Source organism: Theobroma cacao, chromosome 6, assembly GCF_053813885.1.
Source record: "Theobroma cacao isolate CCN51 chromosome 6, ASM5381388v1, whole genome shotgun sequence".
In the NCBI taxonomy this organism is placed as follows: domain Eukaryota; kingdom Viridiplantae; phylum Streptophyta; class Magnoliopsida; order Malvales; family Malvaceae; genus Theobroma; species Theobroma cacao.
In genome coordinates this window covers 22584209-22607748 of record NC_142644.1, presented here as the reverse complement: position 1 = coordinate 22607748, position 23540 = coordinate 22584209, and the positions used below count along the sequence as shown (strand labels likewise).

General features: G+C 34.2%; 3 protein-coding genes and 1 pseudogene across 8 annotated transcripts; 3 read left to right on the top strand and 1 right to left on the bottom strand.

Moving 5' to 3' along the window:
* Nucleotides 1-5125: 5125 nt before the first annotated feature.
* On the top strand, nucleotides 5126-9862 carry LOC18595952 (protein tesmin/TSO1-like CXC 5). 3 transcript variants are annotated; one of them, XM_018122694.2, is made up of 8 exons: nucleotides 5126-5648; nucleotides 5952-6065; nucleotides 6632-6809; nucleotides 7317-7805; nucleotides 7933-8036; nucleotides 8137-8228; nucleotides 8551-8898; nucleotides 9642-9862. In XM_018122694.2, the coding sequence occupies exons 1-8, from the start codon at nucleotides 5353-5355 to the stop codon at nucleotides 9746-9748; spliced, it is 1728 nt and encodes a 575-aa protein (XP_017978183.2). In that variant the 5' UTR covers nucleotides 5126-5352; the 3' UTR covers nucleotides 9749-9862. The 3 variants fall into 3 exon arrangements, with proteins under 3 accessions (XP_017978183.2, XP_088663244.1, XP_088663245.1); XM_088807118.1 differs by having other exon boundaries at nucleotides 5949-6065; XM_088807119.1 differs by having other exon boundaries at nucleotides 5949-6065; nucleotides 8551-8836; nucleotides 9642-9857.
* A 430-nt stretch (nucleotides 9863-10292) lies between these two features.
* Nucleotides 10293-13453, bottom strand: LOC18595951 (CURVATURE THYLAKOID protein). Of its 4 annotated transcripts, none has more exons than XM_018122496.2 (7): nucleotides 13327-13453; nucleotides 13072-13177; nucleotides 12043-12137; nucleotides 11252-11341; nucleotides 11046-11108; nucleotides 10793-10830; nucleotides 10293-10624 (listed from the first exon to the last, which is right to left on the bottom strand). In XM_018122496.2, exons 2-7 carry the CDS (start codon nucleotides 13169-13171, stop codon nucleotides 10570-10572), a joined length of 441 nt encoding a protein of 146 aa, XP_017977985.2. In that variant the 5' UTR covers nucleotides 13172-13177; nucleotides 13327-13453; the 3' UTR covers nucleotides 10293-10569. The 4 variants fall into 4 exon arrangements, with proteins under 4 accessions (XP_017977985.2, XP_007024192.3, XP_017977984.2 ...); XM_007024130.3 differs by having other exon boundaries at nucleotides 12043-12134; XM_018122495.2 differs by lacking the exon at nucleotides 13327-13453 and having other exon boundaries at nucleotides 13072-13320.
* Nucleotides 13454-14858: 1405 nt separating this feature from the next.
* LOC18595950 (G-type lectin S-receptor-like serine/threonine-protein kinase SD2-5 pseudogene) lies at nucleotides 14859-17798 on the top strand (annotated as a pseudogene).
* Nucleotides 15052-15884, top strand: LOC148762183 (EP1-like glycoprotein 2). Its single transcript, XM_088807656.1, has 2 exons — nucleotides 15052-15208; nucleotides 15325-15884. The coding sequence occupies exons 1-2, from the start codon at nucleotides 15052-15054 to the stop codon at nucleotides 15882-15884; spliced, it is 717 nt and encodes a 238-aa protein (XP_088663782.1).
* Nucleotides 17799-23540: the final 5742 nt, after the last annotated feature.

Below are 23540 nucleotides of genomic sequence, written 5' to 3'. Positions count from 1 at the left end.
AAAAATTAAGATATAATAACTTTATAAAGAAGAAAGATTAAATAGTATGTATATGTAAAATATTACCTAAATCGATTTTCGCAAACTCCTTGATTTCTTCCTCGATATAACTTGAATCTAGATATGATGATTCTTGTAGTCAATCTTGAGCACAAATAAAAACTTGTACCAACTTAGAAGTTAAAGAACTCTTATATACATCAAGCACATATCCATTAATATTGAAAGCATATTTTGAAGCAATAATGAATATAAATATTGACAAAATATAACAAGTCAAATGGGAAAGGATGAGAAATCTATGACTATATACGTTCCATCAGTTCAGGATATTAAAATCCTCATCCTCTTCATCACCATCATTAAGCTCTTCACTCATGTACTTATCCAACTTTGTTTTTTGCTCCACACATCCACTTTCAACCCTAAAATTTTTGAAATCTAACTCAATAGCCTTTTTTCGTTACTATCATTAGTGCCTTGTGTTGCTTGGTTCATTTCACTATTGTCACTTAGGTGCTCAAATTGCAAGGGCTATATCATTCTCTTATAATGATGAAACAAATCAAACATTAATTCCTTCACTTTTTTTTTTCATCAAATCAGCTTCATTTTTCTATAACAGAATTCCTCAAAATCAAGTGTATGTGGAGGATCAAGAACAACGACGACATAAAGCAACATATTCATTTTCTCCGCATTCCCCTAAATAGTTATTATACTTTTCCTTCCTTCTTCAAACCTTTGAATTGAATTCAACACTATCGCTTAATCGCTAATCATGCAAAAAACAATGAACTTCACAAATTTCCTCAAAAAAAATATTAAAAGTGATATATGACTATTTTGAAACTTTCATGGTAGAATTGAAAAAATGTTATCAAAAAGTGACTAATCTCCTAATAGATGCTCAATCATCACTATTAGGCGTACCATCTCCTAATAAGAGATCACTTCTATAAAGATCCCTCTCATTAAACCTCTCAAAGGTCTTTTCAAATTTTCGAGCCGCATCCAATATCAAGTAAGTCAATTCCACCTAATGCTAACATCTAAGCACAACAAACTCTTGGTTTGAATTTTTTCAATCTTAACACATTCCTTAAATTTTTACAACCTAGATAGTGATTGTCTTGCATATCTCACTACTTTCTTAACACAAGGAGCTAAATTATTAAATTCTTTTAATCCATCATTGACTACTAGGTTAATTATGTGTGTAATGCATCTCGAATGAAGATATTTGCCTTGTACAATACTTATTCCTAATTGGTTGAACTTTTTTTTCAAGTATGTTATTGCAACATATTTGAACTAGCATTGTCAACTATGATAGTCAAAACCTTATCAATTCTTCAACATGTAAATCCTTGTCAATAACCCTACCAACAACATCACTTCTATGACAAGATATTATACAAAATTTTAATTTTTTTTGTTTAATTTCCAATCATCATCTTTAAAGTGTATTGTAAGACAAATGTAGTTAACTCTTTGTAATAAGGTCCAAGTGTTTGTGGTTAGGGATATCCAATACAAAGAACAATGTAAAAATTTCTTCAAACTAATCTTTTCATCAATATACAAATGATAACAGTATCTAACAATAATCCATCTAGATGGAACATGAAACCTTAAACATGAAGCTAACATGTATCACTTAAATCCCTTTCTTTCCACAAATTAACTTAAAGGGCAACTCATCTAAAATTATCATTTTAGCCAAACTTGTTAACTTGAAAATGATTAGAGTTTTGAAATTACAAAAATAATCAAAATTTATTGTTTGAGTAATCCTTGAATGCTTTTGAAATGCCTTAATGTTTCCTTACTTGAATGATATTTGAAATAGTTGTCTGAAGTTGTTTGTGAAAGGAAAATTTTTTTAATATTTTGAATTTCAAGTTCAAGCAAGAAGAATCAACTACTAGAAAAGGAAAAATCAATTCTTGAATATATGAAAGCCACTAAAAGAGCAAGAATCGACTTCTTAAGCATCAAGTGATCGATTTTCAAAGTTGCAAGAGAAAAACTTAAAAAGTTGAAGAATAAGAAGAAGAAGAAAAAAGTGGAGAATTGAATAAGATGGAGTCGATAAAAGCAAATTGGAATTTTGAATTTGGTGTCCAAAGCAAAAGTAGAATCGACTTCTAGAAGAGCAAAAGATCAATTCTTAAAAATCTGAGATGAAGAAGAATCAATGTCTCAAGAATATAAATATTAATTCTCAGAAAACAAAATACTCTAGAGACAAGAAAAATCAACTTCTCAAGAATGCAAAAGTCTACTCTTAAAAAACAGAATACTCTAAGGGTAAGAAGAATTGACTTCTCAAGAATGCACTGAAATATTTTTACAAGACAGAATGCTTCAAACCAAAAAAAAAATTGATTTCTTGTGAAGAAAAGGTCGATTCCCAAGCTCCAGAAAGTAGTCGTTATACACGAAAAAGACAAGAAAAGTGGCTAGCTTTCCCATCAAGTTATACCCAATGCTTATAAACTTTTTCCAAGTATAATAAAAACTTTTCCAACACATTTTGGAAAAGAGAAGAGAAGAGAAGAGAAAAAGATTACTTGATCAAAAATTAAATGAGATGAAGAAGAAGAGGAAAAAAAGAGAAAAACCAAGCTAAAAAAAGCCACTTATATTCTTCCACCTAGCTTTTGAGCTTTAAATTCTTTGTTCTTTCATTCATATCTTTTGTAATCATCTTTAGCTCTTTCAAACTCTTCCTCCATGTACTTTCATAGCGAAACCAACCTTTAGAGGTATATCTACTACGTTATTGTAAAAGAGAGAAAGGTTTTGCCTAAACTTTCAAAAAGTAATGTTTGTAAATGTTATGCTTAATCTTGAAAAGTAAAGAGGTTATGCTTGAACTTTTAAAAAGTAGAGAGGTTATACATGAACTTTTAAAAAGTAGTAAGGTTATGTTTGATCTGTGAAAAGCAGTGGTTTGTAAAGGTTGTACTTAATCCTTTAAAAGTTAGATCTTTTAGTGGATTTCAAACTCCTCGGTGAGTCAAGGGAGAAAATGTAAGCATCAATGGAGAAAGTTGAACCTTTGTAAAATTTGTGTCTTTTCTCTCTTCTTTTCACTATTTGAACTTATGTTTTTTGTCTTGAAGAAGTTTTAGAAACTCCCAGCTCACTCACTCTTCAATTCACATTTGATTTACTTTGATATATTTGTACGCTTTATTTTGAAAAGTTTTGAAAATTTATTTTCAACTTAATTGTTTATTTCTTTTGGTTTTTTAAGTGAAAACAATTTTGAAACCTTGTCTTCAAACTTAAAAGTTCAATTTGTTAAAAAGAATTTTTAAAAATCGAATTCACTCCCATCTTGGATATTTCCTTATCATTATTAAGCTTACATTTCTAACAAAACTCTTTTTAACAGACTTTTGATCATATTTCCAATTACCAGAGATCCATCTACATTAAAAATTATTTCTGATTGGCTTGAGCCAGCAGATTAAGAAACTTTATACACACTCTTTTACGATAATTCATAGAAGCAATTCTATTTTTCTTTGAATCAGTACAAAACTCTCTATTATAGTGATGCATCTAGCTTTTGGCTCATATTTGTCATTCACAAATTTGGTGAAATGAGTCACATTTTTTACCATGTCTTTTAAGGGTGAGCAAAATTCGGCAAAAGTCAATTAATCGACAAATTCGATTAATTCGGTTTGGTTAATTTGGTTTGATTTGGTTAAATTGGTTAACAAGTTCGGTTCAGTCGGTTCAATTCGATAAAACATTTTTTAAGTAGGATAACCAAATTTACCAATTTTGAAATTAGTATATTTTAAGGGCTTTAATTACATGTATGCACTCACATAGTTTTTTCCATGCATACATATGAATGAAGGGCTAGATTTAATCATCAAGAGGGCTTTTCTTACATGTATTCACTCTCACATTTTTCTATACTTATGTATAAATAAATGACTTAGATTTAATCATCAAGCATCAAAGAATAAAAATTAAAATACACTTTATTTAGACATTAATATTATTGACATAAATACAATCATAGAAAAAGTTATTTAACAATAAACATAATGAAAAATATAATGAAAACTATACCCTAAATTTAAGTTAATAATTTATTAACATATTAGTGTAACTTATTATATTACCTTATTTTTATATTAAGTTATTAACATATTATACTCTATATAACATATTTATTAATATACAATATATAGTCTATACACTATAGACTATAGACTGTAGTAACTTATTTTTTATAAATTACTAATAAAGTATAATTTATATTAACATAGTAAGTTTTATTAAATTATTAATATTAGTATATTGTAGTAATGTAACTTATATTAGTAATTAAATATAATAACTTATTAATACACTATATATTGATATATGAATGACTTAATGAGTTAATGTTATTATATTATAATATATAACAATATATTATCATACTATATATATTATATGACTTCTAAGTATGCTTATATACTATATAAGTATATTTTAACTATATATAGTAATATATTAATACAATATACATATATACTATATAATTATATATAGTAAATATTAATACAATATCCATTGTTTATAGTTATACATATAATATATATCTTAATACACTATTCATAGTATACTTATTAATATACTAATTAGTCAAAAATTATATATTAGCAATATACTATATTGGTATATTAGTAAAATTATAAGGAATAATGTAATATGTGGTAACAGAAAGTATATTATTAATATATAATTAAATGAATTTAGAACAAGTTTAAAAAATTAGGTTAAATTGATTAAAACTGATTTAACCGATGTCACAAAATTTATGATAAGATCAAGTAAATAAAAAATTTTATTTAAAGCAAATATAAATAATAAAAATGGGACTTAGACTCTCCAATTAATCTAAATCGTTACATCATTAAAATATTAATCTCTTTAATCCTAATGTTTGTCTCTTTTTAACTTTTATAAATGTAAAGATAAAAATTTTGATTTTAATATAATGTCATATTACAATTTAAATTTTTTTTATAATATAAATGTTTAATAGCAAAAGCAATATTAAAACACCCGAATTAACGGCCTTCCTAACCACCCCTCCATCCCCCACCCCCTTTCTCTCTCTCTCTCTCCCTTTCTCTCTCTTAAATACTCAAAACTTTCGCTCCAAAATCTCTCTTTCTCTCTCTTCATGAAACTGTCTTTTTCGTTTTCTCTTCTTTCATTTTCCAGCTATCAAACAGACAGATGATAAAATCTCCAGTTTTGTTTTTATAATTTGATTTACCGACTTACTTCACCTCTGTCTACACTGAGAATCAGAAAACCTCAAAAGCGATGCGGCAACTCGAGATCGAGAATGGAGATTTCCCGCCGAAAACGATCGAGGTAGTTACAGCGACTCCTTGTTTCCCGCCAAAAGGGATCAAATCAGTTGAAAGGACGAGGGATTCGGTTAAGGTTACAGTTAAAGAGAGATCATCACCACATTTCCCACCAAAAAAGAAGCTGGCTAGGCAGCTTATCTTCACAGAGTTCGGCCTATCTCCCATCATCACCACCTCGCCGCCGTTGCCGGTGGTGAAGCCGAGCTCCGAGCTGCATTTATCTCCTCGGTGTGCGTTTTCCTCTATGTGAGTTTATTCTTTATTAGAATTAGTTCTTGCTTTTCCCGGTTTAAGTTTGCTAGAGTTCAAATTTTTTTTTTTTAAAAAAGAAATGACAAGGAAGGGGAAAGGTAAAATCAGCTTTATTTTCTGTTTGGTTGCTGAGAAATCGGAGGAAAAGGGAAAAGAGAACAGAGATAAAGGTTCTTATAACAAAAGGTTTAAGTTCATGAAAATGATAGAACTTCTTGCGTTTATATTTCTTAAAAGCAAGCTTCTTTGACATTGTAAAATCTAATTCCATTTTATCGTTTTATTTATTTCAAGCAGCAAGTCAGAGACTCCAATACCAATACCACTCCCGCAGGCTAATATTAAAGCAAACAGTGGTACTCCGAAGGGTCCAAAACAATGCGGTTGCAAACAATCCAAATGCTTAAAATTGTGAGTTACATTACTTAATTTTATGTAGTTAAAATTCGAGTTGCTTATGTAGTGACAAATGAACTGTTTCTTCAGTCATGCATTAGCTTCTTTGTTACTTATTTAACTGCCATCCCCAAAGTCTGCAGAATTGCATGTTATAAACCAGATGAAAATCTTTCTATATTCTATGTTTTTCTAAACTGGTGAAATAAAAATGTATGATAGCCTGTCCAAGATGGGCCTTGAAATGAAACCCTGCGTTGTTATCCAAAAAAAGTTGTAATCTAACAAGCAATGAGGGGTGAAAGTGGATATCTTGCTTTATGATTACTGCAACCATTATTTCCATCAATTTACCGATCTCCCTTTTCCCCTGTATCCGAAGTAGTGGTCTTGGTAAGTTCATTCTGTTTTTTGTCCTGTTGGTGCTTGACAAATGGCTGTATCCCGTATCCGACATACAACTCTGCAGCTTGATTGGATGCAACATGATTTTTGTTTTGCATATAGAGTACAAATCTACAACGCAATGCATTTGCTTTTCATAGAATTACTCTCTAGACTTCCCATGCACAAATGGACAGGTATTGCGAGTGCTTTGCTTCCAGAGAGTACTGTAATGGGTGTAATTGTGCTGATTGTTGCAATAATGTTGAGAATGGGGATTTGAGGAAAGCAGCTGCTGAAATCATCCTAGAACGTAATCCACACGCCTTCAAGCCTAAGATTGCAAGCACTCCATGTAGTCCTCAAAATGTCGGGGTATGTAAGTAAATCTTTCCAAAAAAAGAAAAAATGCCCCAGTTACTTTCTTGGGTTGATTCTTATGGGCAATAACTCATTGTATAGAGACATTTAATTTGAAATTTCTACAGATGGATACATTTGATAAAAGCTCCTACATGCGGCAATTCAACCGGTCGCTTAGTCTGCTGAAAATTTCTTGTCACTTTCATGAATTTCAGGGATCATTAACATGTTTAACAGAAGAGAATCTAAATCAAGGCTTATGAGAAATAATTATCGTTACTTGTTCTTTAAAAGGGGATGCAAGAAAAATTTGGTAAATTATCCCTGAAGTTCAGTGGTTGAGAGAAATGAAATTTTGTTCAAATCCTCTGTATAGTTCTGCATCTTTTTTTCTTTGGGCAAGAGGGCTTTCAGGTTTAGTTCGGGTCACACATGTACTAACCTGCTTTTATTATCTTCTGAAGTTATTTTTCCTGTCATTCATTCTCTCAATTTCAACTGCAAATGATATAAAAGTAGGGCGATAAAGAGGATACTCCACCAGTGGGGAGACACGAGAGGGGATGCCACTGCAAGAAATCTGAATGCCTCAAGAGGTACTGTGAGTGTTTCCAAGCCAATGTCTTCTGCTCTGAGAACTGCAAATGTATGGATTGCAAGAATTTTGAGGTATGCAAGGGCACGATGGCTGCTTCTGGCAAAGATGACAGTAAATCCAAAATCTGTGAGAACTCTAAAGGATGTGAGGGTAGGATTGCTATTTCTCCGAAGGACAATGGTAATAGAAAATTTTACAGGAGTTTTAAAGGATCTGAGGGGCTAATGGCAGAAATTGGTGAGGATTGTATTGATACCAAAATATACACTCAAAGGGTTACTGCTGCAACATCAAATGCCACTGGTTTATCAGGCCAGTGCTTGTCCCAGGAATCGAGGAAGAGGAAACATCTGGAGCTCCACTCAAATGAGAAAGAAACACTAATTGAAAGCTTCTCTGATTTTCAGAAGGTATCAAATGCTTAGCAACATTCAAGTATTGTCTTCTCTTTTTGTGGTTGGAGCAACACCTATTACAAGTTTTCTTCACTTCAAACTTCGGGGGCTGTTTGGTTACTGAGTTTTTCTTCTTTGGCAGGTGAATAATCTAAAAAATTCTTGTCCGTCGGCTACCTTGTCAGTTGAGCCTACTTGTCATATCATTAATTCTGCTATGGTGGGCTCTTTTAGGCATCCATACAGGTTTATATTATCCTGAGTGATTCTTCATTTACTTGACCGAAAGTGTTGTATTCTTGTTTGTAAACAATATCTAACTGGTGATATCTGATTGTGGTGCAAGATTGACGTTAGCTGATGTCCTTCATCTAGAAGACACAAGAAAAGTCTGCTCAGGATTGGCAGTGTTAGCAGAAGCTGCCAAACAATTTGCAGGTATACTGTGGTTGGGACCAAAATATTCTATTCTAATTGTTGTTGTCTATCCACTTTTCTATTGTTTTTGATATCTTGTTACAATGTTTAAATTAAACATTTTATCTTACCTTTCAACCTTCCCTTATTCTGGGTTATTTCTCTTGTGCATCAAAGTCTTGAGCTCATATTGTAGAAAGATATATGTGACTTACAGATAAAGTTTTTGTTTACAACTCTGCACTTATTTTTTAGACAAAGTTGACAAGGCAGACGTAGAGATATAAGTGACTTACAAATAAAGCTGTTTTTTTTTACAACCCTGCAATTTTTTTGGGCCCAGACAAAGTTGGCAAGGCAGACGTGAAAGATGCAGCAGAAAACAAGCATGGAGATGCTCTTGGAGCCAAGGAGAAGGACTGCCAAGGGGGACCTGCTTATTTTCAGAAAAGGGTCCCTGATGACCTTCATCTAGATGGTGGTGCTACTGATGCGCACGAAGGAAGGACTTTGCCTCATGGAACAGTCAAATTAATCTGTAATGAGAAGCATAAACAGTTCATGGAGCCTACTTCTCCAAAGCAGATTCTGGACCGTGACATCAAGAATGCCAGCGCAGAGCAGGAAAGGTGTGTTTTGTCAAGTTTCCGGGATTTTCTTGAGAAACTCATTACTTTCACAAACATTAAAGGTATGTTTCCATGCCTCATCTCATCTATCACTCAAGAATAAATATGAAAAGTTTATGTGAGAATATGAAAATATATCCTGAACTGAATAATTATCCTCTGGAAAATGCCTATCTGTCAAGCAGCACATGTTTGAAAGTACTGCTAGTCCACCATTTTACCCTTACTAATGTCATTTCCAAAGAGGTTGGAAGGATATAGATACTACAACTCACTTAAAAGGGAATAGCAACCAAACTTTAGGGCAGTTTTGGAAGATAATCACGACATTAGAACAGTCATAAAACTAGGCTTACAACTGACAACCGAGACAGAGGTGATACGAATTTGGGTTGCTATCTTCCCCTGCCTGTCTTCCTGACTCTAAATGGAACCATCAGGATGATATTTCAGTCTTGACGAAAACAATAAGATAGGACGCAATTATGCAAATGTCTTTGTTTGTTATTGTGCTCAGAGGTGGTCAACGGACGGTTGGATTATTTCGGTTCCGATCACAAAAATTCTGATCATTTCAATTTCGGAATGTTCAAGATTTGGATTATTATGACACTAATAATTATTTCTAAAATTTCAATGTTAATTCGAGATATTATAATTTTGAGTCGGATTGCTCTTTGGATTGTTTTAAATTTGAGTTTTTAACTTTGTGATCTGAGTTTTTCAAACGGTTTTTGGGGTTGGGATTCATTTTGCTTCCTCTAAAAACTAACATGTTTTTGTAAATCTTTTGTTTCAAATGTAGATGAAGCTTTTCTGTTCCCTTATTGGTATCTTGTTCATGTTACGGGGACAAATGAGTTCTCATCAGCTAGAGCAGTCCTAATGGAGAAGACAGGAACTGAAGGTTGATGTTAACAGGATGCCGGCGGTGGTATCCTCCGGCTTAAACATGTTGACATATTTCGTGTATTTCCGCATCCAATCTTGGGAATACATAATCGAGCATAACCTTTTTGAATAGAATGTCTGTTTGATTTAACCTTTTTTCATTTATTTTCTTTTAAAATCAAAATCTAAGTCAATTAAGATTTTGAGAAATTTAAAAAAAATAACTTTTTTTTACAAAATAAAATCTAAATAATATTTTAAGAATCCAAAAAGAAACTTTTTCTTTTTTAAAAACACGCTAAAGAAAATTTTTATTTTTTTATAAAAAATATCCTCATCCATTAAATATGATCCAAATTATATTTTTTTATAATAATTTTAATTAAAATTAAAACTTATATTAATTATTTTACCAACAACTTATACAAATAAATTTATCAAACAATTTTAACTTAATTTTAAAAATTATTACTTTCCATAAAAGCATCATAATATCTTTTAAACTAACAAAAAAACCAAACCAAACATGCGAACAAAAGTAGCAACCACACCCACAAGCAGAAGAAAAATTGAACTTGAGTCGAAATTTTTCATATGGCACCATGGGGAAACAGTGACGCTGTAACCTGCCCATGACATCTACACACATACGCTTTGGTTGTTTCTATGGATAGCAACTCTGGACATCACACTTCACACTAATACAAAAAGATTACACTATGAAGATGCCGCCGTATTTCAATTATCACAACACAAACCATATACCAACTGCGGGGTTGGCTCTCTGTTATGTTCAGAAATTACACCCTCCACTACATGTAAATATGGTTTGGCAGCAGAATTCACCGTCCAAAAATTTCTGATATTGACTTGATGATGATTTGGAACAGTTCTTCCCTGCAAAAATCGAAAAGTTCAGACGTGGGTTGCTCCAGATTGAGTTAAAGTTCGACCAATCACCTATAGTGTTCTCTTCTTCACAGTAGGAGAACAATATCTCATGTACAAGTGACATCTACAGGTTTCACCATCAACCAATCTCTGAAGTCAAAGAATTCTACTTACCGATCAGGTTTGAACAAGAGATATCGATATATAAACCACTGAAAAGGAAGCAAAAAAAATATGAGTTAGTACTTTGTAGTTCAAACCTTGAAGAGCAAAGGTGAAACATAAAGATGTACCAGTGAGATATTATCCAGCTGAAAGCTAAAGAGGGACCAAAATATAAAGAAAATAAACAAGAGATTTTCAGACTTCATAAACTAGCTAGTGCTCTTAGCAACAAGTCTTAACATAAATGTATCAGATTCCTTACCAATGAAAACAGTATTCCAATAACTTCTAGCACATTTGGGATAAGGGGCAACTTGTCAACAGCCTGTTCAGATCAATAAAAGGATGAAGGGGTGGAGATTGAAACCATGACAAGTTCTCTTTGACCTCAAGCTATTAAAATAAGAAAGATGGTATGATCTTAAAATAAGGAAAGGATAGATTGAAACTCCAAAGCAATCATATTACCGAAACCAAATTTGCTGATGCCCACAGGGCCACTATAGTTGCAAATCCCAGTCCAATGAGACCTACCCTATCTTCATCAGATTTATCCCACTGTTTCAAACAAATTAAAGCAATGTAAGTAAAAAAAATGTTATGCCTATACGAGAACAGCTGTCTAAGGAAAGTGTCCGAGGACAAACACATAAACAACTGATAAAACTAGAGTAGAAAATCTTTTGGCTTCCTGTTTGCTGAATCTACCAAGCATACTGATACTGCACCAAGCAACTCACGTTGCATGAAAATGTTGGACTTCTGAGATAACACCCATAATGGTCTAAACAAGCTAACCAATTTATCAAAAGATAAGGATTTACCCCTTCGTTATCTTGGTAAATTAAGTTACCATTACCAAGATAATTATATATCAAGATTATTCAGCAGTTTAAAGTTACCAGATTATCGAATAAAAGGAGTTCAATAAATAGCCTTGAAATTTAAGCAAAATGCAAAGTTAGCTAGAGCAATATAAAAAATTTAACTAAAAACTATACAAGGAAGAAAAAATGGCAAATGTAGAATGAAAAACAAAAAGATAGGTTATAGTCTGATACAAAACTGATCCAAGCATACAAATTCTGCAATTTCTTGAGCAAAGTACGTTCTATTGCATCCCCACCCCCCTAATATGTTTTTGACCATAAAGGGAGTACAATGATGATGATGAAGATTTGTGTGTGTGTGTGTATGTGTGTGTGTGTGTGAGAGAGAGAGAGAGAGAGAGAGAGAAGAAGAAGAAGAAGAAGACTTACAACATTTTGAACGGACTTGACAATACTAAGTGAGGTGGAAGACTCAGAGCTTTCCCCTGTAGCCTTTACAACAAAAGCACAGTTTTGTCTCTCTGCTAAAAAGGGAAATCATGAAACAAGGGGAAAGTGTAAATCACCCAAAACATGGAATATTGCAACTAATAGAACCTGATTACCAGAACATTTTTAGTTTTGAATCCAAGAAGGGTTTCTGTCAACATGAAACAGAACCAAAAACAAACTATGTTCTGCCCGAAAAATAAGTCTTAAAGACATTTTTACTAATTAGAAGTAATTGTTCTCTACCTACAACCGCAACTGTCCTGAGATTAACACAAATGAATCCCATTAACGGCATGAATCAAGGATAGTCAATAAACATAATGCTAGATTCTGGAAGTCTGAATTTAGCTAGCGCACTGAGGACCATTAAGTACTGAGCATTTCTTCCCTGCCCTAAGCTAGGACTTTCCAATGCCACCAATTAACAAATGAGTCTTTCATTTTCCAAGTCTTAACTTTAATCTAAAACTTCATCATTGATATTCCACCGGGAACCTTCTTTTACCAGACCGCCACACAAAAATATAAAAGATGCCACTGTTTTAGCTAAATTCCCACAGTGATTAGACACCCTTTTTTTCCAAAAGTTTTTACATCAATACTCTTAACTCCAAATCTAAGCTCGAGATTAGACATCCTTTACGAAATAAGTGTTCCTCAATTTTCGACTCAAATATCCCTAGCTTACCCAAAAGTAAGTCTAGTTTTTCAGTGTTGAAAGTTTCTTCCTTTTACATTTTGCTCTTTCGTTTCAGAAACTGGAATCCACAAAAATCTATACGTAACTAAAGGCGCCATCACTTTGAAAAAAAAAATACATTTAAAATAACTAATATAAACTGTAAAATTTACGAAAAACTATCCCAGTAAACAAGTGCAGTAGTTAAACTAAACCGCGCTATTTTACAGTAGACTAAAACATACTAAAAAAAGGTTGTTATAAAATCGGTAAAGTCAAATTCATACCTCTTATACAAGGAACTGGAGGTTTCTGAAGAGTCCTGAAAAGGGTTTTACTCGCTTGCAAGAACAACGGTGGAGGCAAACTTGCTGTAATGGAAGCCATGAATACCTGCTAGAAAGAAAGCACCAAAAAGGGGAAAAAAGAAGTGATTTTGCGAAGTGGGTAATTTGCTTTAAAGTCCAACAGGGATTAGATTTATCATAAAAAGAACGAAGATTCTGGTCCGAAGAAGAGAACCGAGTTTAGGTTCTTTTTACCTTCGGACTTGGGAAGTGCCCAAATAGAAAGAGACAGAGACAGACAGGAGTATGGGTTTTTTTTTTTTTTCCTTTTTCTGTGGTGAGGGAGCGCCGGAGTAATGTATTGGTTTGTGGATTTTAAAATTTAGTATTTAAATTTAGTATAAATTGCGTGATATTGTATATGTACATATGATTTTTATGATTATTTTTAAATTTATAAATTTTTGGATATTCCTATTTAAATTAATCCTTTTATACCTTTTCAAATACATATTTATATTGAATTTGTAAATTTTAAATTAATCTTTTTATATCTCTTTAAAAATTTAAGTATATTGAATCTTAATTAATTTTTATATAATATATACATGTCATTTTCACAATTTATATAATAACTAATCAAATCCAAATTCACTCCCATAAATTTATGTTTTCAAATAATTTTTTTTGAAAGATATTATGTTTTCAAATATAGTAGAAATTGATTAAGTTTGTGATTCATTAAATTGAATATGAACATTTATGTAGTAGTTATTTTTGTCACTGTTTTTTTGCTTTTAGAAAAAAAAGTAAAAAAAATTATTACAAAATCAAATAATAAGTAATGAAAAATTTTATTTTTATGTAAACACATACACACACACACACACACACACATATATATATATATATATATATATATATGAACAATTTTGTTTACATATGAATTAACATATTTTATTTATTTACCCTTTTAATTAAGTACTATATGGGATTATACATATTTACTCCTTTTTTTTTTAAGCAAACTTTGAAAAGATATTTGTCTCAAAAAAAAAACTTTGAAAAGAAATAAATAACAAGAAATAGAAAAAAAAAAAAAAAGCCATGAAAACAATTAAAGAAAGCCTAAAATTAAAGTTGCTTCGTTGCTCAATTGCTCAGGCCAGTAGAAGCTCTCAACTTCAAGTCTTTAACTCCATACTAACAGGTGAAGCATAAAGCGAGTAGGGAAAAAGGATTTCCTCACATCCAAGGATGTCTCCATTGATAACGTGGAAAACAGATTCAGCAGCTAATTCATAACGCAATGATATGTGTTAGCTTTTGTGCCCCAAAAGGGGATGCAAACTTGACTTTGACCTTTTGTTTGCTATGAATATTCCTTGAAACTTTATGGCAATGAAATTGTTCTTCAACTTGTGCTTATAGAAAGTTGAATTAATTGCCTTACCAGGACTTTACTAAAGCGGATGGAAATCGGAATCCAAGTCGGCTAGACTGTTGATCAAGCATGGTTGTCCATTTGGGACAGCCCAACACACTTCGTAATCAATCTTTAGCATAGCCTGTAACTGTAAGAATATGGCTCTAGGTCCCAACCGCAATTTCTTTTTCATGGTTAACGCATCTTTCTAGCCCTACCTAAACTTTGGGAATCGTTCTTTGACTCTACCATTGCTGGGACCCTGCTCATTTCTTGCATTCAATGCCAAGTTGCTTCAGAAAATAGTGGTTATGGTTTTTCATATACGGCAATGAGCTACTCCAAAAGTGTGCTTAGGGAAACCTGAAAATGTTTTATCTCAAAAAAATAGAAAAAGCAGAGGAAGCATGAGCTTTTTGAGCCTCAATAAAATTACCTTCTTTCATGGTTTTACCAAGCCCCAATACTCATATTTTAAGCATAGCTTTGGCTTTTCTCTCTAACTCAGCCTACCTAAACCTGAGCTGATGATTTCGTGTCTACAAGAAAATACTATGGCTGTCGTGACATGCTTAGTTCAACTTATTCTATCCTTTGTTAATTTTCCTTTCTTCCTCCATGCAGTCGAAACTGATTATGCCTCTGCTGAACTATCAAACACCTGGAGAAACAATGATTTCATATCAAGGGGAAGTGTAGACTTTGTTGATGGTTCAACTATTAATCTATACTTCTCAATACCAGCAACCCAGCAAATTTCCCAGCTTTCGGGTGTGGATTTTATGGTCATAAAACCACTAATTCCTTCTATTTTGCTGTTTTTGCAGTCGAAGCAACAATTGATTCTACAATCATTGAGTCAGGTTCTCCACAAATACTCTGGATAGCCAACAGGGACAATCCTGTCGAGAACAATGCCACGCTTGAGTTCACTGGAGATGGAAATTTGGTGCTAACTGATGCTGATGGTATGTTTATATGGTCCTCGAATACGTCAGATAGTTCAGTTAATTATATGAACATAACAGGAAATGGGACTCTTATGCTTGTTGAATTCAACGGTCTGGAGCTTTTTAGCACCACCGTTTGGAGCTCTTTGGATTATCCTATAAATACATGGCTCCCAGGTCAAACAATAGAGGAAGGGCAAAGGCTGATCCCCAGTGTGTCTGCTTCAAATTGGACGCCGGGCCAGTTTTACTTGTCTTTTGCAAATGACAATCTGTACGCTTTTATTCAGTCCAGTCCCCCACAGATGTACCTTAAAGTCTTTAGTGAAGGTGCTGAATCTAAGCAATTTAGGACTGGAAAGCTTGAACTTGAAAAAACAAGACACAGAATTGCAGCAAGTTTCACTTCTGAAACACAAAAATTTCAGTTTCTATGATTAGATACAGATGGACATTTGAGAGTCTACCAATGGGATCGATCAAAAGCGTCGGAAGTTGCTGACATCTTGACAGACAATCGTGGCATATGTGCGTATCCGACTGTTAGTGGAAAGTATGGGATATGCTCAAACGGACAATGTAGTTGTCCTGTAGGAAATAATGGAGACACTAGCTATTTCCAGCAGTTGAATTCCAGTGCTGGATGCAAACAAGCCACCCCTCTGTCCTGCCATTCTACTCATCTTCACTCATTTATAGAACTTCCTAACGTTTCTTATTTTAGTTTTGTGGCAGCTATTTCCGATACAGACATTGAGAATTGCAAACAAGCTTGTTTAGAGAATTGTTCCTGCAAAGCAGCTTTCTTTCACTACAATTCTAATAACTTGAGTGGCAACTGCTCCTTACCATCTCAAATTTTTTCATTGATGAGCACTTCACCAGTGTTAGATCCTTACAACTCTACATCCTTCATAAAGGTGCAGAGATCAACATTGGTTCCAGCAAGCCCTGAATCACCAAGTCCAAGTCCACCCTTGGCTCCATTGCCTAGTCCACCATTGGCAAGAAAGAAATCAATTCGGATTGAATTAATCATAGGACCTCTAGTTGCAGCTTTAATATTCACATTTATCCTAATTTGGGCATCTGTTCACTTCCTAAGAAAGCGGGGATCTATAGAGGAAGAAGGAAGAAGGAAAACTGAAGATGACTGGGAGAAGTCATTAAATCTTGCAACAAATTTGCCCACAAGATTCAATTATGAAGATCTGAGGTCTGCGACGGAAAATTTCAATAGAAGGATTGGGGGAGGAGGATTTGGATCAGTGTTTGAAGGGACTTTGGGTGACGGTACAAAAATTGCAGTAAAGCGCTTGGATCGTTTAGGTCAAGGTAGGAAAGAGTTTTTAGCAGAGGTAAAGACAATCGGCAGCATACATCATGTCAACTTGGTGAGATTAATAGGCTTCTGCATTGGAAATTCAAATAGGCTTTTGGTTTATGAGCACATGAATAATGGGTCTTTGGATAAGTGGATCTTCCACAAAAATCCAGCTACAACACTCAAATGGGAAATCAGGAAGAACATCATCCTTGATATTGCCAAAGGACTAGCATATCTGCATGAGGATTGTCGAATGAGAATAGCTCATTTAGATGTTAAGCCTGAAAACATTCTTCTAGATGGCAGCTTTAATGCCAAGTTATCAGATTTTGGTTTGGCAAGGCCTATTGACAGGAACCAAAGCCATGTCATAACTCAAATGCGAGGAACAAGAGGATATCTGGCCCCTGAATGGTTAAGCAGAAGGATAACAGAAAAGGTTGATGTGTATAGCTTTGGTGTTGTCATATTGGAAATTGTTTGTGGAAGAAGAAATCTGGATTTCTCTCAGCCTGATGAAGATGACTATTTACTTTTGCCCGTACTGAAACAAAAGGCAGAACAGAATCAACTTTTCGACATGGTCGATAGTTGTATTGAAGGCATACAACAAAATGCAGAAGAAGTTGTCAAGATGATAAGGATTGCCATTTGGTGCTTGCAAAGAGATTATAATAAAAGGCCTTCAATGTCCATGGTATTGAAGGTTTTGGAAGGTCTACTGACTATGGAACCTATTTCTGATTATAGGTTTTTAACTTCAACGGTAGTGGAAGCTCCAGCAGAAGTGGTTATGGTACCTTCAAGTCCACAGCCAGCATCTATTCTATCTGGACCCAGGTGACGAAACAAGGGTGATTGAAGTTTCTAACCTGCAATGCTCTTACCAGGAAAGAAATTCTAGACCTAGGCGTAATGCTGTTTTCCTTGTTGTTTTATTTTCCCTTTAATGAGTAAATTAGTTACTTTGCATTGTTCTGTATTCATCCAGTAATTCTCAAACTTATAGAAACAACCTTAAAAACTCTAAGGAGAGCCACTCAAAGGCCTTCAATTGCCATGGTAGTGAAGGTTTTGGAAGGAGTAATGACCATGGAACTTACTTGTCATCATGGCTTGTCGACATTGACACTATGGTAGCTCTCCAGCTAAAGTTGCAAGGAGATTATCTAGAATTACAATAATCCTATGTTCAGAATATATGCAATTGTTGACTCAGAACTTGCAACTTTAGTTTAATTATGAAAATCTTCATGCATTATTTATTCCAGAGTTAAAAGTGCCTGCAGCCAAACCAAGGCACCAAAGCAAAATAAAAGAATTTGCTTGTAATCAACACAGTCAGCTGATAGAATCCTTAACGACTACTCCTCCCTCTTATGTTATGCAGTTATCAATTACAAATAATGAAATTTAAACTAGTTTTAATTGATTGAAATAACTCCAAAAATAAAAAATAATAATTTTAAGGAGACAATTACTATAATTAATATTTTGTTTAAATTGATTTAAAAAATTGGAAAAGTTTGGGTTGATAGATGAAAGCAGGCCAGGGATAATAAAAGATGCAGAAATATGAGGCCCAATCTATTGTAGCCCAAAGAGAAGGGAAAAGCAACACAAACTGTTCTTTAAAGTTGACACCCTCTGCCCATCAAATCAAATTTCCCGCAGTTTCTTCCCGTTTCTCAATTTTCTCGGCGTCCAAACACGGGACGTTAGAAAATAACTTCTCAACGCGTTTCCTAGTTCCCCCATCATCTGGCATTGATCTCACTTCTCCCCAATGTTTCTCCTGCCTTTCTTCCCAGGTTTGACAGTTACCCTCTGTTTGGTTCCACAGAAAACATAAGAAACGAAATAAAATGTGAAGGAAAGAAAATGGAAGAAAACACTTGGATTTTGGCCATTTCTTGCACTAATTTTTATATTTGATATATTTTTTAAATCTGTTGATTTCAGTTTTTATTATGAATTTCATATAATGATATGTAAATATAAAGCATTGGTATCTTAAATGTGCTATCTCGGTTTTTAGATTCTATTAAAAGGGAATTTCTTTGAGTAAATGCAACTCTATTGTAATCTCTGGAGTGATTACCTCCCTGGGATTTGATTTTATAGCTGTAAACAGGCACTTTTCTTTCTCTTTTTTTTTTTTATTAAGATTGACTGTCAAACAATTGTCATACAATTTGAGAAAAGTTTCTTTCCAACTTTTCCTATTTAATTGTCAGAAAAATAGGGAAATTATTGGTCATTGATAAGAAAAATTGATATTATGCTTTTGATATAATTCTGTTAGTAGACACCTCTAAAAAAAATATAAAATAAAATATTATATATAATAATAACAAAAAAAAAGAGGAACGGTTGGGTGTATGCTCAGCCATCCTTTCCCCCAACCACCATAAATGATGGAGCTCTAGTTACCAACTCCTTGGTACCAGAACTCCATTGTCGGGTTGTCCAAATTTTTGGACAACTCAACTTTTAAAGATGGAACTTGCAAAACGAAAAGGAAGAAGCCAAAATCAGAGAGCAAGAATCAGAAACCAAAAAGCCAAAAGAATAATCAAGAATAACCAAAAAAAAAAAAAAATCCTAAATCTACCAGCAAAAACTACCTTAGCCACAAGAGGAAAAAATAAAAAAGATTAATCAGAAAAAAAAGCCAAAAAAAGAAAGCCAAAAAATCAGTGTTTTAACAAGGGGGTTCGGGTAGTGTGTGAAAAAAGGGGGAGTTGATTTGTGTGGGTGTGGTCGGCTGGCTGTGAATAGAGAGAGGAGGGTCCGGTCATAGGAGAAGTGTCAGCGCAGGGAAGGAATCGGTGAAGGGAAACCGATCGGAGGTGATTTAGGGGAGTAGATCTAGAGCCGATTGGTGGGGTTTGGAGAGTAATATGGAGATTTCGAGGTTAGAGAGAGTGTGAGGAAGCGGCCAAAAGATTTGGGAGAAGAAAGGGGAGGACGCCGGTGTCGGCGAAGAGAGGGAAGTTTTTTTTAGAGAGAAGGCAAAAAGAGCGACCGACTAGAAAGAGAAAATGAAAGTTGAAAATGAGAAGAAAGGCCAACAAGGGGGTTTATATATCCAAGTTTAGAGTCTAAACGACTCCGTTTCAGTGGAGTAAGGAATTAAAAGGGATCAACGCCTAAACGACGTCGTTTGAGGGAATCCCCGGAGCCCTAAAACGGTGCGTTTGGGGAAAGCCAGATGGACCAACGAAGCAGGCTTGGGATGCCTCTGTGCAACCCAGATAACTTGGGCCATCATTCTAGCCCAAGCAAGGTGAGGCCTTGCCCATTTATTGTGGATTTGGACTTGTTATTTAGGGCTTATCCAGTTTATTCAATTAGAAATTTGCTTAGCTTAGATAGAAATAAAAAAAACTACAGAATGTTTTAAAATAAATAATAGATTTAGTTTACCTTCTTTTTTTAAAAAAATAATGATAATAACAATAATAATAATAAGTGAATAAAAAATATTTATATTATAAATATATTTAGAGGCTTGCAAATAATAAAATAATAATAATAATAATAATTCATTATACAAATATAAAAATTACAAAAAATAATAATATAATGGAACAATTATTTAAGTATTACTACCTAAAAGGGGCAAAGAGTTCTCTTTCGGGTGGGTCACTTAAGTGCGGAGTTTGAAACGGATTTTCACCGAAGCGTTGGGACAAATCCGAATTCTATACTCTGATACCCATTAGTCCGAATAATTATTGTTTAAAATAGTATATATAAAAAAATGATAAATCATAATGATAAATATATAGATAAATCAATAAATTACCTTAAATTATTAAGTATGTTATTATTACCAACCAACTAATTAATAAACATGGTCATGTAGATTTCATCATTTTATACTGTCATTGCATGCCACATTTATTTTGCAAATGGTGTGAGAATTTCAATGATGGATTTCCCCGAGGAGCTTGTAGAGACGAGTTCTTCCGGAGATATCTCTAGGTGAGGAAAATTTCGAGACTTCACCAAAGCTTTGGGATGGTCTTCGAATAATTTTTCAATAAACGATTGCCAACCCCATCATTTAAAATAAACAAGTCATGATATCATTTTATGCTTCCATCATGTGCATATGTAAAACTAAATAAAAAAATCAGTTGGCCAATTTAATAAAAAATTAGTTAATAAGCAGGGATTAAATCAAAAGTAGGCTATAATAGGACAACTTAAGATTAAATGGTATCGTTCGTGGAACGGAGACCACAGAGGTGCTAACCCTTCTCCGTGCGTAACTGTACTCCTGAACCTATATATGGAAAACGTGGACCAGTTTTCGTTCTATCGACATGACCTAAAATTAATTTAAGACTTCGTTGATTAGAACCGGGTTAATAGGTGGCCAATCACACCTAGATAAAAAAAGATTGGTGGCGACTCCTAAACAATTTTAATTTTCACCCACGTCTGACGGACGGGTTCCCGAACCCGCATGTTACGACAGATGGTGACGACTCCATTGGGGATATGGAGAGTCAAGCCATTAATTAATCATAAGTTATCTTAAGCCTTAAATAATTTGTTGTTTTCCTTAGCATCAATTTTGCATATTTTTGTTTAATGCATTCATTTATTTTACTATTATTACTTCATTATTTTTAATAATTACGGGAAATTTAGGATAAGGGGAGTGTGAAATTATTGGTCCAAGGTCAGTATATTCCTTCTCACACACTACACATCTTGCATTCATGCATAAGCCTTCCACCCGGGCTTTGTCCTTAATTAGGAGGGAGTTAAGTAGCTACGCTCTCGTGAGGTAATAATCTCCGCATGGGCAAGTGAAGACTCCCACTCAGATCAAACCAAGTCCGTTTGAAGCCTGTAATGGGTGAGGACCGGGGTGCCTTACTAGTTCGTGTGGGCGACAAAAGGAGCGATTTGGGAACCTTTAGCTCCATTTTCAACCTAAACTTAGCATGTAGAATATCGAGAGTCGCATTTGCTTAGGTAGAGCTTCACTTGTGAGAATATACTTTTTGACTAGGTACACATGAAGGAATTTTCATAATCCATTTGTTATAAATTCTTCTCCGCAAGGTAATAAAGGTATCATATCATTAATTATTTTCATTCATCTCTTTTAATCAGAATAACTTTTAGAATTCCTGTTTACTGTACTAACTTGAACTTTTTGCATATGCATGTTTGCATCATAATTTTGCATATAGGAAAAGTATGTCATCTGACAACCATTGACGGAGTAGCTGTAAAAGATGACTCCTGAATTGCAACAAGAAACAATAGCTTATGCACTGAATTACTTTGTTGAGGGGTGTTATGTGACAGATACTTTTAGTACATGATCATTCATTTATACGTGCATAAATCTTCATTTCATGACCATAAGCATTTTCGCCTATAAATAAAGATAAGGGATTCATTTTTTCATTTCATTCATGCATGCATCTAATTCACGTTTATGATTACAATAAGGTTCCAAAAATAGCTCGACCACCTAAGCCAAGTGACCAACGTGTTCATAATACGCGTTGACGAGCAAGGATCATGGAAGAAGAAAAAAGTGAGCGAATGGATAGAATGGAAAGAGCTCAAGAAGATATGAGAGAACAGTTAGCAAAGATGATGGAATTGATGACAAGTTTAAGTAAGGGAAAAAGAGTGATCGAAGAGCCAACTCCGCTAGAAAAATCCACCAGCCCAAGACACCGAAAACCCAAGGGATGATCCACCTTATCCCCCAAGGTTCACTCCACCACATGCCCAAACCTCTCAAAGGGTCCACCCTCAAGCAATGCCATCCGTTTATTACAATGCACCACCCCCGATGGGCCATCAACCGACTCATGGGCAATTTGGGTCATATTCTGGGATAAATCCTGCTGAACCAATACACGTCCCAGATTTAGACGATCCAAAAGAGCATGAGAAATTAAGAAAGGAGTCATCACAAATAGGAGAAAATAAAAAATATAAAAAAAGTACGATTTGTTGGAAGAGCGTCTTCGTGCTATTGAATGAGTTGATAGGTTCGGTACCATGGATGCAACTGAACTATGCTTAGTGCCTGATGTACTGATCCCGGCCAAGTTCAAAGTTCTAGAATTTGAAAAATATGACGGAATAAAGTGTCCCATGACACATATTACTATGTATTGTCGAAAGATGGCTACACAATCTCATGATAACAAGCTACTAATCCATTTTTTCCAAGACAGCTTAACTGGGTCAGCTGCTCAGTGGTACGTACAGCTAGATCAAAATCGTATTAAGACTTGGAAAGATTTGGCAAGAGCCTTCATAGCCCAATACAAGCATGTGGCTGAATTAGCCCCTGATCGGTTGTCATTGCAGACTATGGAAAAGAAGCAAAGTGAGAACTTCAAGGAATATGCCCAAAGGTGGAGGGATACAGCAGCGCAAGTTCAGCCACCTCTCACTGATAAGAAAATGACTATGTTGTTCATAAACACACTCTGAGCTCCATTTTACGAACGCTTGATCGGCAACGCTACAAAAAACTTTACGAATTTGGTCTTATTTGGAGAAATAATAGAAGGAGCTATCAAAAGTGAAAAAATTGAAGGGCAGGAGGTTGCTAGCTCAAAGAAAGGGAGTATGCCCAAGAGAAAAGAAGGAGATGTACAAGTAGTGGCTCATGACAAACAACAGACCCACAACTTTAACCCATATTACCCGTACCCCCCATACCAACCCTTCTATCTGAACATAGACAACATCGCACAAAACCCATATGTAT

Excerpts from the sequence above, each read along its gene's own strand:
- LOC18595951 (XM_018122496.2), bottom strand. The coding sequence starts at position 13,171 with ATGGCTTCCATTACAGCAAGTTTGCCTCCACCGTTGTTCTTGCAAGCG. Across the intron at positions 11,342-12,042 it reads TCAAGTCCGTTCAAAATGTT|TGGGATAAATCTGATGAAGA; the intron begins GTAAGTCTTCTT and ends TGTTTGAAACAG. Across the intron at positions 10,625-10,792 it reads CTCTTGTTCAAACCTGATCG|GGAAGAACTGTTCCAAATCA; the intron begins GTAAGTAGAATT and ends CGATTTTTGCAG.
- LOC18595952 (XM_088807118.1), top strand. The coding sequence starts at position 5,353 with ATGCGGCAACTCGAGATCGAGAATGGAGATTTCCCGCCGAAAACGATC. Across the intron at positions 6,066-6,631 it reads CAATCCAAATGCTTAAAATT|GTATTGCGAGTGCTTTGCTT; the intron begins GTGAGTTACATT and ends ACAAATGGACAG. Across the intron at positions 7,806-7,932 it reads GCTTCTCTGATTTTCAGAAG|GTGAATAATCTAAAAAATTC; the intron begins GTATCAAATGCT and ends CTTCTTTGGCAG.
- LOC148762183 (XM_088807656.1), top strand. The coding sequence starts at position 15,052 with ATGGCTGTCGTGACATGCTTAGTTCAACTTATTCTATCCTTTGTTAAT. Across the intron at positions 15,209-15,324 it reads AAGTGTAGACTTTGTTGATG|TCGAAGCAACAATTGATTCT; the intron begins GTTCAACTATTA and ends CTGTTTTTGCAG.